This window comes from Aquarana catesbeiana, linkage group LG06 (assembly GCF_042186555.1).
Source record: "Aquarana catesbeiana isolate 2022-GZ linkage group LG06, ASM4218655v1, whole genome shotgun sequence".
Taxonomy (NCBI): Eukaryota; Metazoa; Chordata; class Amphibia; order Anura; family Ranidae; genus Aquarana; species Aquarana catesbeiana.
Genome location: NC_133329.1, coordinates 149,079,873 through 149,098,752, shown reverse-complemented (window position 1 = coordinate 149,098,752; position 18,880 = coordinate 149,079,873). Strand labels below are relative to the sequence as shown.

Here is an 18,880-nt window from a genome sequence, read left to right as displayed (position 1 = left end):
GCAACCATGCAGATCCCCTTCCAGCTGTTCTATTCAGACACCCACCACCCATGGCTGTCTGAATATCCAAAAAATGACTGCATCTAATTGGATGCAGCCCTGTTCAGTTGACCATTTTCCTTCCCGCATCTTAAATCCGGTGGTGCCAGGAGGACTGATTTTCCTCAATGTCCAAAATTTGAGCTGTGTATGGTAGGCTTAGGACACTGTCTAGGCCAGCACTATAAAGTGGTAAGTAGCAGCAGCAGAGATGAAAACATACAATTTAGTTGTAGTAGTTATTAGATAGGTTTGTGTAGTGCAGAGAGGAGTCACAAATTTCTCTGAACCTCAGGCACCACATATCCATGAGCCCCCTGTCTGCAGGCTACTGATCGATGCTTTAAAGTTGGTGCTAATAATCATCCGTCTTTCTTTTGTATGAGCTTGGGAAAGCATGGCCTCTAAATACAGCCATAGATAATAGATGAGGCATATTTATTTCTTTAACAAGAGTTAATCCCATTGATGTATGGACATGTACTGACTACAGACATTATTTATGAATCCACAGCCCTGACCAGGCACCGGATGTCTTAGCGGACTACATCTTGCAATGCACCCTGGGGAAAAATCTTCAACTTCACATTGTATCATTTGACAGCATCGCCCAGGTAATACTTTAAGGCATTGTGTATCAAAATATGTGCCAAATGGGTTATATCAAAAATGTCTTTTTAGGGTACCCATAGACGAGGATATAGTCAAATAGGCAGACTGAGTGAAATTCCCATAGCTTCAAGTTAAGGCAGCTGGCTGATGTTAGAATGAATGTTGGTCTGGGCAGGGTAAAATGTCAGACTTGATTACTGTTGTGCCCCTGCTGATAAGATGGCACCAACTCCTGCCCCGCCCCCCTCCCATTTCCAATACACTGCAACTTAAATTGAGTTGGGCTGTCGGGTTTCTGCCCTGCTGTGTAATTTCTTTTCTGGGGACACAAGTGAGCACCCTCTTATGTCTATGAGCAGCTGTAGGCTACACGTACACAGGTGGTTTAGTCTGTCAGCATCACAACTTGTTTTCTGGCACCCGGGAGGTATACATGCAGTGTCCAGCTCTGCTGCCAGCGGCATGACAAACTGAAATGATCAGTGGCTGGACGCTGCAGGAACTTTGTGTTCGGGCCATATATCCCTGAATGCATATGGCTTACAGTTTGGTACAGCATCTAGCCAATGCATATTTCAGCCTGTCTTAGACATTGTGGGGCTGGACGCTGCTTCTGTGCTTCCCTGGTGCCTGAAAACGTTAACAGTGAAACCACCCAATTGCATACTGCCTTATAAGTTGGGATTGCATGAGAAGGATTATCTAACAAACTGTTTGGTCTACAATAGGCTGATTTACAAAGACTGGCGGACACAATTGGGGGACGTTTTCATTGCTTCTCTTCTTGGAAAGAGGTACATTTTAGCAGTAAATTATGTTTATTTATAATCATTAGTGATGATCACATTTTCCCTCTAATTGAAAAGCAAGTATATTTTTTTCATAATTTCTTTAGAATAACATGTGAAAGTGAATAGCATAATGTAAATGTAAACCCTTACAATACATTTCACCCTTTTGCTCTTTTTGGTTCATTAAATATACCATATTCAGCAGCAACCTATACCATGTTTAACACCATAACATATTAAATATGACATTGAAAGTGCTTTGTTATATCTGTTCCATAACTGTAAAAAAGCAACGACAGACGATTGTGGTGGGAAAGTTAAGTAACCCTGGACAATCAATCAGCGTTCAGCTTACTCTAGTCCTTTCATTTTGATTGATTGCTAGGTTATTGCACTTTTTACTTTGTTGCATTTTTATTGGAAGTGTTGTAACATTTGTTTGTTGTTGTAATGGCAGGATGAGATCTATGCCAGCACCGATATCAGGCTTCTAATTAAAGAGGTGCACAAAGCCAATGACTTGCTAAATAAGATAAATGAGATGCGTCAAGGATCGTTCGATGATGCACTTATTAAAATAATGCAGGAGGTGAGCTATACTTTTTGTGATTTTTAAAGGGTAGGTTGAATTAGAATGCCTTGGGTGATACAGAAGGTGGGATATGTGACAGGTTGGCTCACAATGAGAAACGTATAGCATATCACAGACCCCACCTTTTCATATTCCAACTCCACACATAGGCATGTCGTCAGGGTCATTAGAACATGCCTGTTTGCTAGGAGTCTGTTGTGGCTATATTTTTCTATGCTTTTTACTTTTCACTCTTTTTTTTTTTTGCTTTTAGTCCCACTCCTCTGGTCTTCACTGTACAGCCTGTCCACCATGCATTTGCAAATGTTGGTTATGCTAGAGAGAATGGAGCTCCTACATGAACATGAAATTTAAAAAAAAAAATTTTGGAATTCTTTTATTTGTGTACCCAAAATTGCACAGTACAAGCCAAGCAGGAAAGAGCATAAAGGGGTACAGAGATAACCAACATGCAGTATGATATGTAGACATTTGGGTCTGCTTAGTTATAATAAGCATACAAAAGTAAAACAAACATCAAATCAGTTAGCAGCCAACAAAACAACTAGCTTAGCTAGAGACGACAGATAGCGGCTCCAACAAACGTAATGGTAAAAAAAAACATGGGGAAAGAAGAGGGTAAAGAAAGGATGACAAATAGAGGGATGGCGGAGGAGAAAAAGAGGAGATAAAAAGACGTGGGACCAGAAAAGCAGGATAGCAGGATCGCTCGCCCAGGGCCAAAATCAGACAAATCCCGGGAATTCAACCAGGTTGCGAAGTCTCCCGTAAATAGGCATTATTGTATACAAAGTGTTGCCACAGCCTCTAAGTGTCCCGAAAGGTCTCCTCCCGATTGTATAAGGTTGTCGTAAGATCCTTCATGTCCCTAAGTTCATTCATTTTGGAAAGAGACCTGGAAGGCGGAGTCACAGATCTTCAGCGTAGAGGAATACAAGCCTTTGCAGCTTACAACTGGATCATTAGAGTGGCCTTATATTTTTTGATGGGCCGTGTTGTGAGGTGCAAAAGACAGGCCACGGGTTTCCTGCTAGATCAACATTGGTCACATCTTTGATGGTACAGGCCACCCCCTGCCAAGATGGTTTGATTTTTGGACTGTCCCAGAAAATGTGGAACATTGTTCCCCAGTCAGTGCCACACCGCCAGCACGTATCTGGTACCTACGGTATAATACGGTGTAAAGTCACGGGCACCCTATACCACCTAGTCAAAATCTTGTAGCTGGTTTCTTGGACCGTGGTGGTAATAGAAGATTTCTGAGCAAAATTAAGAATTTTCTCCTTTTGTGAATTGGTAAAATGCATAGTGAGATCTGATTTCCACTTAGAAAGGAAGACCGGGGTGAAATCCTCCGTTGATTGGATCAAGGCAGCATAGATAGTGGAAAGACAATGGCGAATCGGTTCCCATCTATGGCAAATGCTCTCTAATTCCGTAAGTTGATGGGAGACACCTGGAGAAAGAGCACACTGGCGGAGAAAGCACCTAAGCTGAAAGCTACCCCAGAAATCTAAGGAGGATGCAATGGTGTTCGTTAGGGCAGTAGCAAAGAGCCTGCTATCGGACCCCAAGAACTCCCAAAGAAGAAGGTGACCACTGAACAACAAACATTGGAACTGCGGTTTGTGGGGACCGAGCTGGAACTCTGGATTCCCTAGAATAGGGATCATGGGGGACGGCAATGGGGAAATCAAGGAGCACCGAAAAGTGTCCCTAGCAACCATCAAAATGCTACCAAGGGTAGTATGGGTACTGAGGTCTTTGGGCAGCTGGGAGGTGATCCAGGGCCAACTCTTCGCCATGCCACCAGAGTCCTTCAGCTAAATAGGCACCCAAAGTTTTACCTCAGTGTGGCAGTGCCAGTCCACCAACCTGGTGAGGTGAGTTACACATCAGGGAGGCCAACTCCACCCTGGAGATGGAGAAGTTGGAGTTGGAGTCCGAAAGAGGGAGTTCACTCATTTGAAAAACAAGGGAGTCAGTCTAATAGGAAGGGCTTGTAATAGATAAAGAACCTTTGGCAATAATGTCATTTTAAGGGCGTTGCAATAGCCAAACCAGGTCAACATGAGTGAGGGCCAGCGAAGTAAGTCAGCTCTCATGCTCAGGAGCAGTGGTCCAAAATTTGCCATATAAAGAGTAGCAGGGTCTGACATGATATGTATTCCCAGATAACGAATAGAGTCAATGAAAGGGAAAAGCGGGACGGAGACATCTGATCACATTCCGCTCCACTGTAATGTTGAGAGCGGAGGACTTGGATAAGTTATTTTGGAAATACAAAATACCATACTCATGGAAGGAGTGAAGCAGATTTGGCAGGGATCTCAGTGGATCAGTCAAAAAGAAAATTAAATCGCAAAAGCGGCAACCTTTTGGATGCTTTCCGGAGGCCCACAATGCTAGAATCCATTTTCACTGTACAGAGAAAGGGTTCTAGTGTAATTATGAAGATCAGGGGAGAGCGCGGGCATCCCTGGCGAGTACCATTCATGATTGCAAAGAAATCAGACCTTGTTTCATTAACTTTGACTGCAGCCGAGGGACAAGAATAAAGGGAGAGGATCCAGCTCAACATAGAGGACCCCAAACTGATGTGCTCCAGAGTGGCTTGCATAAACTGCTAGTTGACCCTATCAAAAGCCTTCTCCGTAGACAGTAGGAGAAGGGGATGAGGGGAGGTCCTGGCAGCGTGGATCAAATTGAGGACTCTGATCGTATTATCCCTAGGCTCACGGAGAGGTACAAAGCCTGCCTGGTCCCAGTGAATAAGATATGGGGTATAAAGAAGTAGCCAATTGGACAGGATTTTGGCAAACATCCTCAAATCAGAATTCAGGAGGGTGATCGGACGGTAGTTCTCACAGCGGGATAGGTCCTTCCCCTCCTTAGGGATTAATGAGATGTAGGCTGTCCTGAGGCATGCTCTTCCCTTCTGTTATGAAGTTAAGCGCAGAGGTCAGATGAGGAGACAGTACCTCGAAAAAAGCCTTGTAATAAGCTGGAGTAAGACCATCTGGACCTGGGGCTTTCTTGGGTTTGGAGTGGGTCAGAGCCACCCCCAACTCTTCTGCTGTGATTGGCTCCTCCAATTCCTCCCAAATCTCAGGGGGCAGGGACAGCATTGCCAAAGGTAAGACTGTATCCTGGTAGGTAAGACTGTATCCTGGAAGCCTCCACTGAGGGGGGGACCGATGGAGAGGAGCAACCAAGATTATACAGGCCGTGATAGAAAGTTTTAAAGGCGGACGCCATCGCTTTAGAGGTGGTCAATTTCTGTCCAGAGGAGTTCTGAATGTATGGATGAAATCTTTTTTTAACTATAAATGGAAATTAAAAATAATGGAAAAGATTAAAGCCCAAGTTTATTTAAATATTTTTAAAAAGGCACAAGAGACTGTACTTACAGTCAAAGAGGAGTGTCTCTTGTGCTGCTGGCTGCAGTTTTAGTCTTAGTCCTCCGATCCCCTCAACCCCCAAAGCCGTAATCTTCCAGTGCTGCTGGGTTAATATGAGTCAAGGGATCTGTTACAGACACTCAAGTGTGCTGACTATGCCTGCCTTTTCTGCCCACCTCCCCCATTCATATAAGCTTTACTATAGCTTCCATTATTGAAAACCATTCTATGAATGAAGGTTTCTGGATGAATGAAAGGTTTGCCTCCTCTATTCATAGATCATTTTTCATTGATGGAAGCTACAGTACAGCTTCTATGAATTGAGGAGGGGCGGAAAGGCATACTTGGCACTCTTAACAAGCATATGACAGGTCCCATGGCTCATATTACCCCCTACAGCATTGAAAGATTGTCTGCAGGGGTTGGGGGGATCAGAAGATTTTAACTAAAAGCACAAGGGATACTTTGCATTAATTGTAAGTACAGTCCCTTGTGCTGATTTTGTTTGCTCATTTTTGACTAATCCTTTCTGAGATATATTATTGTGATAAAATAAATCAATATAATTCCTGCTCTACAAAACCTCTGTCTGAATGCTTTATCTTTTTATAATGTTTGTTCATGGTGTTAGTAAGCAGGGGGCAGTGCAGGAGGAGGGGGAGCAGAGTACAGAGACGCCTGACTTGGATGACTTCAATACTGATCTTGTCAATACCTAATTTTACCTAAAAATATAGGAAACAGATGAGTGATTCAACTAATGTCATCTTCCCAAAACTTAGATAGCACTTTGATGGATATAGCTTTCAAGCACTGTTATTCTTGAGACAGCTTCTAAACTTGTAAATTTGTGCTTCCAACTTTATACCAGTAGCTAAAACAACAATGTATTTCCTAGTAAATACTTCTGCTCTCTTGAAATAGAAGAAAATATGATCTTATTCTGTTTAGCACCTATTTGAAAATATATATTCTTACAGATATCAACAAGAGTGGCTAAAATCCCTCCCTCCGCTTTCCTTCCAAAACCTCCCAATCATGATGGACCACTGAACATAGAGATTTCTGATTTTTCACCAAAAACATCAACTAAATGGCTTAAGAAAAATGGATTAAAAGGTAACATGTTCAAAAAATGTTATTAAATTATTCTACAATATTCAAAAATGTGTCTGTTTTACAAATTATTACATTATATATATATTATGTATTATTACTGTTCTTTTGTATGAAAAATAAATGTTTCTAGGTCAAGAGTTGCCGTTTTCATGTTTTAGGTTTCAGTTTTTTATATATCAGTATAATGTATTAAAACAATCACTGTATGTACAGTACAGCCTGACATGTTAGATTATTAAAGTCACTGTGCAGTGTCTAAGAAATTGATCTTAAAGCGGGGTCCACCCCCACCGCCAAAAAAAAAAAAATATTAAAAGCCAGCAGCTACAAATACTGCAGCTGCTGACTTTTAATACATGGCCACTTACCTGTCCCAGGGTCCAGCGATGTCGGCAGGCGACGCCGAGAACCCACTCGGTTCTCGGCAGCTGCCGCCGCCATCCTAGGTGAGGGAATCAGGAAGTGAAGCGTTGCGGCTTCACTTCCCGGTTCCCTACTGCGCATGCGGGAGCTGTGTGTTTCCCAGGAGACGGTGAGGTGGGGACGGGAAGAGGCGTAGACTCCCATGGGAGTCTATGCCGGAAGTGGGTGCAAATACCTGTCTTAGACAGGTATCTGCACCCCCTCCCCCCTGAAAGGTGCCAAATGTGACACCGGAGGGGGGGAGGGTTCCGAAAAGCGGAAGTTCCATTTTTGTGTGGAACTCCGCTTTAAAGTGAATTCAACATTCTACAATATTTTATAAAACCCTATCATACAGTCAATTTAAAATGTCATTTGAATTTAGGTTACCTTTAGCTGGACACTAATGCCCCGTACACACGGTCGGATTCTCCGACGGAAAATGTCCGATCGGAGCGTGTTGTCGGACATTCCGACCGTGTGTGGGCTCCATCGGACATTTTCCATCGGATTTTCCGACACACAAAGTTTGAGAGCAGGCTATAAAATTTTCCGACATCAAAATCCGATCGCGTCAATTCCGACCGTGTGTGGCCAGTTCCGACGCACAAAGTGCCACGCATGCCCAGAAGAAATTCCGAGACGGAACAGCTCGGTCTGGTAAAATTAGCTTTCGGAATGGATACAGCACTTTCGTCAGGCTGCAATGTTTTAAATAGTTTAATACAGTGCACTCTCTTCTTCTTTATAATGTGAGAAGAATTAAGTAGTTTTGCTGCTCATATTCACACAGACTTCTCACAAACTTATTTCTTTATTCTTTATCGGGATTCCCTCAATATATTTTGATTTGTATAAGTATAATTGAAAACAAAAATTCCTTTATTAAGGGCTCAGAACCAAACAAAGAGGGAGGCAACGCTGGAGAAACAGCTGAAATTGGCGAAGCCTTTGGCCCCCAGGGCACACATCAATTCTTTTCCAGCAAAATTGGTGGCCTGAGGAGTCCATATCTAAGGGAGTGTCTGGTCCAGAAGTCCCAGAGATCATGAAAGCAGCAGATGACATGTATGTTCCCAGGCTGTGGTACTACAAGAGGCTGCATATTTGGCCAGACCAGACTGAACCCAGGGCCATCACTCTCTGGTCTTCCTTAGACGCTTCCTTCCACGCTGTGGCTCTGGTGTTGGAGATGTGGCAGGAGGAGAAGTAGGACCTGGAGGAGGAGGAGGAGGAGGAGGAAGAGGACCATGTGTGAGGTCACAAATGTGGGTAGCACATGTTATTTGGCCCCTCAACCCCTTATTGAGAGCTTCCAAAATTAGGAACTCACACAGGAGTCGTTGGCCCTCCTTCATCTGCATCATTTTGCAGGCAGTTATGCCAGCAAAGTCCTCCTCCACAGGGCCTCAGTAGCCTTCCAAAAGAGGCCTATGGCAGCCTCCTCCAGGTTACTCCTCTTCCTGGAACTTTGTCTTTGAAGGTGTAGGGGAGGGACCTGGATATCAGGCAGCCTGCTTGGCCCGGCCACCTCCTGGCTGAGACTTCCCTGTGTATGAAAAAGGGACATGGTTTTAGTTTTTGCTTCATCAATCACAATCATAAATTAGTACTCCTAACTAACATCTAGTTAACATCATTGATTGGACAACCAGCAATATTTAGAAGAATGCTATACCTGGCTCAAGCTGGGCTCCTCCACATGTTGCTGCCTGGAAGGCCCAGGTTGGGCGCCAGAAGCCTCAGCTGGGGGGGAAGGAAGTGTGGAAGGAAGAGTGGAGAGTGCTGGCCTGGGTTCAGTCTGACCTGCCAGAAAATGCAGCCTGTCATAGTACCACAGCCTGGGGACATAGATGTCATCTGCAGCTCCTGATCTCTGGGAATCCTGGACCTTCTTGTGCTCCCTTAGATATGTGCTCCTCAGGCCACCAATTAGAACCTTCAAATAGGTCATGTCTGCCGTGGGGATGACCGTCTTCACAAATTCCAACAAATTATCCAGCGCTGCTTTCCTCTTTGTTTGGTTCTTATATTCAGGGTGGTTTATCTGCCACAGACAGGGCAGCTCCCTGAACATATCAATGAAGATTGGCATAAAGTCCTTATCTTTCAAGATATCCATTTTCACTGCAAGACACAACACAAGACAAACCCTAATGTCAGCCTAAAGTCTACTAAACTTGTGCAAATACAATATAAAACATATAAATCTTACCTTCGCTATCACGATCGGCGCCTCCGTTACTCCTTCCTCCGCTCACAGATTGTGCGTATTAGGCACGCGTGTTACGCTTTATAGACACTGCACATGCGTGAAACTCCGCCCGCCCCTGACGGTCTTTCTAGTCTATTCCCCGCCCCCTCTCATTCGTCGCAGTGGGGCAAGAGCACATGGCGGAGACACAGTAGGTGTCAGATAAGTACATCAACGAGGAGGAGGAAAGCCCGGAGCCTGAAATGTCCAGATCCAGAAGGAGACGATATAAGGCATCAAATATGTCCTTTGGGGAAATGTTGTAGATGGTCGACATAATGAAGAGGGCTGACTATGATGGGAAGTATGGACCTTACCCCAACTCCAATGTCCAAAAGGCCAAGATCATGGCGAAAGTGGTCAAGAGTCTGCACCAGAATTTCGGGGTACGACGATCGAAAGATCAGCTCAGGAAGCGGTGGTCGGACCTCAAATTAAGGGAGCACGAGCGGTACAGAAAGATCCGGAGAGTGCTGCAAAAAAGTAAGTAGTTGTGCTGTGTTCCTATTCTTTTATGTTTATTACGTTCGTGCTGCTCCATGTGCTTTTCTTAACTGTTGTCCTGTTTAAAATGGCAACTTTCATGTTCATGGGCACATTATTCGTTCGTATCAAACATTGTTCGTTTGGCCTAGAAAACACCATGGTTTTGTCCATATGCATTTGGCCACATTTTTTAGGGCCTATTTGTCTGAAACTAATTTGGTTGGGTAGATGGGTTTGTAACTAGAATGAAATGCAAACTAGATTCTGTGTAAGGAGAGGACACTCAGCAGCAGTTTTCACATCTGGACGCTGGAACATTAGTGTGGGACACAATAACACCCTTTTTATTAGGGGGCCCACACAGGTGCTCCAGTGTATACCAGTGGCGGCTGGTGAAGTTTTAGGATGGGGGGCGCCAGATGCCGCCCTTCCTTTTTGACCCCTCCCACTTGGTAAAAATGGGCGTGGTTTCAGCGAAATAGTGGGCGTGGCTCTAAGGTGGTGTGGTTAGCGTCTGAGATGAACGAGGGATAGAGGGAGAGGGAGAGAGGGACAGCAGGCCTAGATCCTACACAACAATAGAAATATGTGTATTCTACAAAGTTTAACAATCATCAGATAAAGATACTCCAAACACCTGGTGTTAGCGCTTCAATCATCCCGGCACCATGGTTGTTATGGTGTCAGGATGATTGAAGCGCATTGTTTCTATTGTTACATTGTAATATAAAATGAAATCATTCAACTCACCATAATGCAGAATCAGTGGGAGCCCCGAGTGTGTCACTAGCCACGTCGCCTACAACCAGATGCCATCAGGTGTCCCCAGCAGTCCGTCCTTACATGCAGCCTCTGTCACATCAAATGCAGCCTCTGTCCCCTCAAATGCAGCCTCTGTCCCCCCCAAATACAGCCTCTGTCCCCCCCCACAAATACAGCCTCTGTCCCCCCCCCAAATACAGCCTCTGCCCCCCCCCCAAATACAGCCTCTGTCCCCTTACATCAGAGTTGCCATCAGTGTCCCCCCACAGCAGGTGTCCCCCACAGCAGGTGTCCCCCATCAGAGCCTCCCACAGCAGGTGTCCCCCATCAGAGCCCCCCACAGCAGGTGTTCCCCATCAGAGCCCCCCACAGCAGGTGTCCCCCATCAGAGTCCCCCCACAGCAGGTGTCCCCCATCAGAGTCCCCCCACAGCAGGTGTCCCCCATCAGAGTCCCCCCACAGCAGGTGTCCCCCATCAGAGTCCCCCCACAGCAGGAGTCCCCCATCAGAGCCCCCCCACAGCAGGTGTCCCCATTAGAGTCCTCCCACAGCAGGTGTCCCCATCAGAGTCCCCCCACAGCAGGTGTCCCCATCAGAACCCCCCACAGCAGGTGTCCCCCCATCAGAGACCCCCCACAGCAGGTATCCCCCATCAGAGCCCCCCACAGCAGGTGTCCCCCATCAGAGCCCCCCACAGCAGGTGTCCCCCATCAGAGTCCCCCCACAGCAGGTGTCCCCCATCAGAGTCCCCCCACAGCAGGTGTCCCCCATCAGAGTCCCCACACAACAGGAGTCTCCCATCAGAGCCCCCCCACAGCAGGTGTCTCCATCAGAGTCCTCCCACAGCAGTTGTCCCCATCAAAGTCCCCCCACAACAGGTGTCCCCCATCAGAGCCCCCCACAGCAGGTGTCCCCCATCAGAGCCCCCCACAGCAGGTGTCCCCCATCAGAGACCCCCCCCACAGCAGGTGTCCCCCATCAGAGCCCCCCAAGAGCAGGTGTCCCCCAAAGCAGGTGTCTCCATCAGAGTCCCCCCACAGCAGGTGTCCCCATCAGAGTCCCCCCAAAACAGGAGTCCCCCCAAAATAGGAGTCCCCCATCAGAGCCCCCCACAGCAGGTGTCGCCCATCAGAGCCCCCCACAGCAGGTGTCCCCCATCAGAGCCCCCCACAGCAGGTGTCCCACATCAGAGCCCCCCACAGCAGGTGTCCCCCATCAGAGTCCCCCCACAGCAGGTGTCCCCATCAGAACCCCCCACAGCAGGTGTCCCCTACAGCAGTTGTCCCCATCAAAGTCCCCCCACAGCAGGTGTCCCCCATCAGAGCCCCCCACAGCAGGTGTCCCCATCAGAGTCCCCCCACAGCAGGTGTCCCCCATCAGAGCCCCCCAAGAGCAGGTGTCCCCCATCAGAGCCCCCCAAGAGCAGGTGTCCCCCAAAGCAGGTGTCTCCATCAGAGTCCCCCCACAGCAGGTGTCCCCATCAGAGTCCCCCCAAAACAGGAGTCCCCCATCAGAGCCCCCCACAGCATGTGTCCCCCATCAGAGCCCCCCACAGCAGGTGTCCCCCACCAGAGCCCCCCACAGCACGTGTCCCCCATCAGAGCCCCCCCAAAACAGGAGTCCCCCATCAGAGCCCCCCACAGCATGTGTCCCCCATCAGAGCCCTCCACAGCATGTGTCCCCCATCAGAGCCCCCCACAGCAGGAGTCCCCCATCAGAGCCCCCCACAGCAGTTGTCCCCGATCAGAGCCCCCCACAGCATGTGTCCCCCATCAGAGCACCCCACAGCAGGTGTCCCCCATCAGAGTCCCCCACAGCAGGTGTCCCCTATCAAAGCCCCCCACAGCAGGTGTCCCCCATCAGAGACCCCCCCACAGCAGGTGTCCCCCATCAGAGCCCCCCAAAGAGCAGGTGTCCCCCAAAGCAGGTGTCTCCATCAGAGTCCCCCCACAGCAGGTGTCCCCATCAGAGTCCCCCCAAAACAGGAGTCCCCCCAAAATAGGAGTCCCCCATCAGAGCCCCCCACAGCAGGTGTCGCCCATCAGAGCCCCCCACAGCAGGTGTCCCCCATCAGAGCCCCCCACAGCAGGTGTCCCACATCAGAGCCCCCCACAGCAGGTGTCCCCCATCAGAGTCCCCCCACAGCAGGTGTCCCCATCAGAACCCCCCACAGCAGGTGTCCCCTACAGCAGTTGTCCCCATCAAAGTCCCCCCACAGCAGGTGTCCCCCATCAGAGCCCCCCACAGCAGGTGTCCCCATCAGAGTCCCCCCACAGCAGGTGTCCCCCATCAGAGCCCCCCAAGAGCAGGTGTCCCCCATCAGAGCCCCCCAAGAGCAGGTGTCCCCCAAAGCAGGTGTCTCCATCAGAGTCCCCCCACAGCAGGTGTCCCCTTTAGAGTCCCCCCAAAACAGGAGTCCCCCATCAGAGCCCCCCACAGCATGTGTCCCCCATCAGAGCCCCCCACAGCAGGTGTCCCCCACCAGAGCCCCCCACAGCATGTGTCCCCCATCAGAGCCCCCCCAAAACAGGAGTCCCCCATCAGAGCCCCCCACAGCATGTGTCCCCCATCAGAGCCCTCCACAGCATGTGTCCCCCATCAGAGCCCCCCACAGCAGGAGTCCCCCATCAGAGCCCCCCACAGCAGGTGTCCCCGATCAGAGCCCCCCACAGCATGTGTCCCCCATCAGAGCACCCCACAGCAGGTGTCCCCCATCAGAGTCCCCCACAGCAGGTGTCCCCTATCAAAGCCCCCCACAGCAGGTGTCCCCCATCAGAGACCCCCCCACAGCAGGTGTCCCCCATCAGAGCCCCCCAAGAGCAGGTGTCCCCCAAAGCAGGTGTCTCCATCAGAGTCCCCCCACAGCAGGTGTCCCCATCAGAATCCCCCCAAAACAGGAGTCCCCCCAAAATAGGAGTCCCCCATCAGAGCCCCCCACAGCATGTGTCCCCCATCAGAGCCCCCCACAGCAGGTGTCCCCCATCAGAGCCCCCCACAGCAGGTGTCCCCCATCAGAGCCCCCCACAGCAGGTGTCCCCCATCAGAGTCCCCCCACAGCAGGTGTCCCCATCAGAACCCCCCACAGCAGGTGTCCCCTACAGCAGTTGTCCCCATCAAAGTCCCCCCACAGCAGGTGTCCCCCATCAGAGCCCCCCACAGCAGGTGTCCCCATCAGAGTCCCCCCACAGCAGGTGTCCCCCATCAGAGCCCCCCAAGAGCAGGTGTCCCCCATCAGAGCCCCCCAAGAGCAGGTGTCCCCCAAAGCAGGTGTCTCCATCAGAGTCCCCCCACAGCAGGTGTCCCCATCAGAGTCCCCCCAAAACAGGAGTCCCCCATCAGAGCCCCCCACAGCATGTGTCCCCCATCAGAGCCCCCCACAGCAGGTGTCCCCCACCAGAGCCCCCCACAGCATGTGTCCCCCATCAGAGCCCCCCCAAAACAGGAGTCCCCCATCAGAGCCCCCCACAGCATGTGTCCCCCATCAGAGCCCTCCACAGCATGTGTCCCCCATCAGAGCCCCCCCACAGCAGGTGTCCCCCATCAGAGCCCCCCACAGCAGGAGTCCCCCATCAGAGCCCCCCACAGCAGGTGTCCCCAATCAGAGCCCCCCACATCATGTGTCCCCCATCAGAGCCCCCCACAGCAGGTGTCCCCCATCAGAGTCCCCCACAGCAGGTGTCCCCTATCAAAGCCCCCCACAGCAGGTGTCCCCCATTAGAGTCCCCCCACAGCAGGTGTTCCCCATCAGAGCCCCCCACAGCAGGTGTCCCCCATCAGAGCCCCCCACAGCAGGTGTCCCCCATCAGAGTCCCCCCACAGCAGGTGTCCCCCATTAGAGTCCTCCCACAGCAGGTGTCCCCATCAGAGTCCCCCCACAGCAGGTGTCCCCATCAGAACCCCCCACAGCAGGTGTCCCCCATCAGAGACCCCCCACAGCAGGTGTCCCCCATCAGAGCCCCCCACAGCAGGTGTCCCCCATCAGAGCCCCCCACAGCAGGTGTCCCCCATCAGAGTCCCCCCACAGCAGGTGTCCCCCATCAGAGTCCCCCCACAGCAGGTGTCCCCCATCAGAGTCCCCACACAACAGGAGTCCCCCATCAGAGCCCCCCCACAGCAGGTGTCCCCATCAGAGTCCTCCCACAGCAGTTGTCCCCATCAAAGTCCCCCCACAACAGGTGTCCCCCATCAGAGCCCCCCACAGCAGGTGTCCCCCATCAGAGCCCCCCCACAGCAGGTGTCCCCCATCAGAGACCCCCCCACATCAGAGCCCCCCAAGAGCAGGTGTCCCCCAAAGCAGGTGTCTCCATCAGAGTCCCCCCACAGCAGGTGTCCCCATCAGAGTCCCCCCAAAACAGGAGTCCCCCCAAAATAGGAGTCCCCTATCAGAGCCCCCCACAGCATGTGTCCCCCATCAGAGCCCCCCACAGCAGGTGTCCCCCATCAGAGCCCCCCACAGCAGGTGTCCCCCATCAGAGCCCCCCACAGCAGGTGTCCCCCATCAGAGTCCCCCCACAGCAGGTGTCCCCATCAGAACCCCCCACAGCAGGTGTCCCCTACAGCAGTTGTCCCCATCAAAGTCCCCCCACAGCAGGTGTCCCCCATCAGAGCCCCCCACAGCAGGTGTCCCCATCAGAGTCCCCCCACAGCAGGTGTCCCCCATCAGAGCCCCCCAAGAGCAGGTGTCCCCCATCAGAGCCCCCCCAAGAGCAGGTGTCCCCCAAAGCAGGTGTCTCCATCAGAGTCCCCCCACAGCAGGTGTCCCCATCAGAGTCCCCCCAAAACAGGAGTCCCCCATCAGAGCCCCCCACAGCATGTGTCCCCCATCAGAGCCCCCCACAGCAGGTGTCCCCCACCAGAGCCCCCCACAGCATGTGTCCCCCATCAGAGCCCCCCCAAAACAGGAGTCCCCCATCAGAGCCCCCCACAGCATGTGTCCCCCATCAGAGCCCCCCACAGCATGTGTCCCCCATCAGAGCCCCCCCACAGCAGGTGTCCCCCATCAGAGCCCCCCACAGCAGGAGTCCCCCATCAGAGCCCCCCACAGCAGGTGTCCCCAATCAGAGCCCCCCACAGCATGTGTCCCCCATCAGAGCCCCCCACAGCAGGTGTCCCCCATCAGAGTCCCCCACAGCAGGTGTCCCCTATCAAAGCCCCCCACAGCAGGTGTCCCCCATCAGAGTCCCCCACAGCAGGTGTCCCCCATCAGAGCCCCCCACAGCAGGTGTCCCCCATCAGAGTCCCCCCACAGCAGGTGTCCCCCATCAGAGTCCCCCCACAGCAGGTGTCCCCCATCAGAGTCCCCCCACAGCAGGTGTCCCCCATCAAAGCCCCCCACAGCAGGTGTCCCCCATCAGAGTCCCCCCACAGCAGGTGTCCCCCATCAGCGTCCCCCAACAGCAGGTGTCCCCATCAGAGTCCCCCCACAGCAGGTGTCCCCATCAGAACCCCCCACAGCAGGTGTCCCCATCAGAGTCCCCCCACAGCAGGTGTCCCCATCAGAACCCCCTACAGCAGTTGTCCCCATCAAAGTCCCCCCACAGCAGGTGTCTCCCATCAGAGCCCCCCACAGCAGGTGTCCCCCATCAGAGCCCCCCACAGCAGGTGCCCCCCATCAGAGACCCCCCACAGCAGGTGTCCCCCATCAGAGCCCCCCAAGAGCAGGTATCCCCCAAAGCAGATGTCTCCATCAGAGTCCCCCCACAGCAGGTGTCCCCATCAGAGTCCCCCCAAAACAGGAGTCCCCCCAAAACAGGAGTCCCCCATCAGAGCCCCCCACAGCATGTGTCCCCCATCAGAGCCCCCCACAGCAGGTGTCCCCCATCAGAGCCCCCCACAGCAGGTGTCCCCCATCAGAGTCCCCCCACAGCAGGTGTCCCCATCAGAACCCCCTACAGCAGTTGTCCCCATCAAAGTCCCCCCACAGCAGGTGTCCCCCATCAGAGCCCCCCACAGCAGGTGTCCCCCATCAGAGTCCCCCCACAGCAGGTGTCCCCCATCAGAGCCCCCCAAGAGCAGGTGTCCCCCATCAGAGCCCCCCAAGAGCAGGTGTCCCCCAAAGCAGGTGTCTCCATCAGAGTCCCCCCACAGCAGGTGTCCCCATCAGAGTCCCCCCAAAACAGGAGTCCCCCATCAGAGCCCCCCACAGCATGTGTCCCCCATCAGAGCCCCCCACAGCATGTGTCCCCCATCAGAGCCCCCCACAGCAGGTGTCCCCCATCAGAGCCCCCCACAGCAGGTGTCCCCCATCAGAGTCCCCCACAGCAGGTGTCCCCCATCAGAGTCCCCCCACAGCAGGTGTCCCCCCACAGCAGGTGTCCCCCATCAGAGTCCCCCCACAGCAGGTGTCCCCCATCAGAGCCCCCCACAGCAGGTGTCCCCATCAGAGCCCCCCAGCATGTGTCCCCCATCAGAGCCCCCCACAGCAGGTGTCCCCCATCAGAGTCCCCCACAGCAGGTGTCCCCCATCAGAGTCCCCCCACAGCAGGTGTCCCCCCACAGCAGGTGTCCCCCATCAGAGTCCCCCCACAGCAGGTGTCCCCCATCAGAGCCCCCCACAGCAGGTGTCCCCATCAGAGCCCCCCACAGCAGCTGTCCCCATCAGAGTCCCCCCACAGCAGGTGTCCCCCATCAGAGTCCCCCCACAGCAGGTGTCCCCCATCAGAGTCCCCCCACAGCAGGCGTCCCCCATCAGAGCCCCCCCACAGCAGGTGTCCCCCATCAGAGTCCCCCCACAGCAGGTGTCCCCCCCATTCTCCACACAGCGGTACTTACCTTCAGTCTCCTGCGGTGTCATCCTCCTCACACTGGCACCAGCATTCTTCCTGCTTCCTCTCTCGGGCGCAATGAGAGAGAGAATCAGGAAGTGACATCTGACTCAGGGCAGATGTCAATCAAATCTGAAGTGCCAAGTAGCTTCCGCCCGGCGCCTGTAGTATGTATTACTATGGCCGAGCGGAAGCTACTTCGCGCTTCAGAAAACGCCCCAATGCAAATGCAGAGCCACGTCTGCAATCTCATGAGTGCATAGACGTGGCGCTTCCTATAAGTGCACTGTGTCCGGCGACGCACTGTATCCGGCGTCCGAACACAGTGCACTTAAGGACCTTTTTTTTTTCTTTTTTTTTTTTTTAAAGGTCCAGTAGTAAAAAAAATTTTTTTTTTTTTTTTTGACTTTTTTTTTTTTTTTGCTGCCTGGAGGGGGGGGGGGGGGGGGGGGGGGCGGCGCCCAGGCGCCCCCTATGGACGGGCCGCCACTGGTGTATACTATAGGGGTGTCTCCATCTGTGAAACTTGGACAAAACAGGTAACGTATTCAAGCTTGACAAAGGACAAGAAAAATGCTACATCTTGGAACTCAGCCCCCCACAGCAGGTGTCCCCCATCAGAGCCCCCCACAGCAGGTGTCCCCCATCAGAGTCCCCCACAGCAGTGTCCCCCATCAGAGTCCCCCCCACAGCAGGTGTCCCCCCACAGCAGGTGTCCCCCATCAGAGTCCCCCCACAGCAGGTGTCCCCCATCAGAGCCCCCCACAGCAGGTGTCCCCCATCAGAGCCCCCCCAGCATGTGTCCCCCATCAGAGCCCCCCACAGCAGGTGTCCCCCATCAGAGTCCCCACAGCAGGTGTCCCCCATCAGAGTCCCCCCACAGCAGGTGTTCCCCCTCAGCAGGTGTCCCCCATCAGAGTCCCCCCACAGCAGGTGTCCCCCATCAGAGCCCCCCACAGCAGGTGTCCCCATCAGAGCCCCCCACAGCAGGTGTCCCCATCAGAGTCCCCCCACAGCAGGTGTCCCCCATCAGAGTCCCCCCACAGCAGGTGTCCCCCATCAGAGTCCCCCCACAGCAGGTGTCCCCCATCAGAGTCCCCCCACAGCAGGTGTCCCCCATCAGAGCCCCCACAGCAGGTGTCCCCATCAGAGCCCCCCACAGCAGGGCGTCCCCCATCAGAGCCCCCCCACAGCAGGTGTCCCCCATCAGAGTCCCCCCACAGCAGGTGTCCCCCATCTGAGTCCCCCCACTGCAGGGTGTCCCCCATCAGAGCCCCCCACAGCAAGTGTCCCCCATCAGAGCCCCCCACAGCAGGTGTCCCCATCAGAGCCCCCCACAGCAGGTGTCCCCCATCAGAGCCCCCCACAGCAGGGTGTCCCCCATCAGAGCCCCCCACAGCAGGTGTCCCCCATCAGAGCCCCCCACAGCAGGTGTCCCCCATCAGAGGCCCCCCACAGCAGGTGTCCCCCATCAGAGTCCCCCCACAGCAGGTGTCCCCCCCATTCTCCACACAGCGGTACTTACCTTCAGTCTCCTGCGGTGTCATCCTCCTCACACTGGCACCAGCATTCTTCCTGCTTCCTCTCTCGGGCGCAATGAGAGAGAGAATCAGGAAGTGACATCTGACTCAGGGCAGATGTCAATCAAATCTGAAGTG

The 18,880-nt window shown here is 52.9% G+C and overlaps 1 protein-coding gene across 1 annotated transcript in view; it reads left to right on the top strand.

The window, feature by feature from the left end:
• Positions 1-18,880, top strand: part of VWA3A (von Willebrand factor A domain containing 3A) — a 138,169-nt gene that overhangs the window by 42,726 nt on the left and 76,563 nt on the right. Inside the window, exons 10-13 of the mRNA XM_073591043.1 lie at positions 554-653; positions 1,380-1,445; positions 1,900-2,031; positions 6,416-6,554. Coding sequence (XP_073447144.1) covers positions 554-653; positions 1,380-1,445; positions 1,900-2,031; positions 6,416-6,554 — 437 coding nt within the window. The remainder of the gene's footprint in view (positions 1-553; positions 654-1,379; positions 1,446-1,899; positions 2,032-6,415; positions 6,555-18,880) is intronic.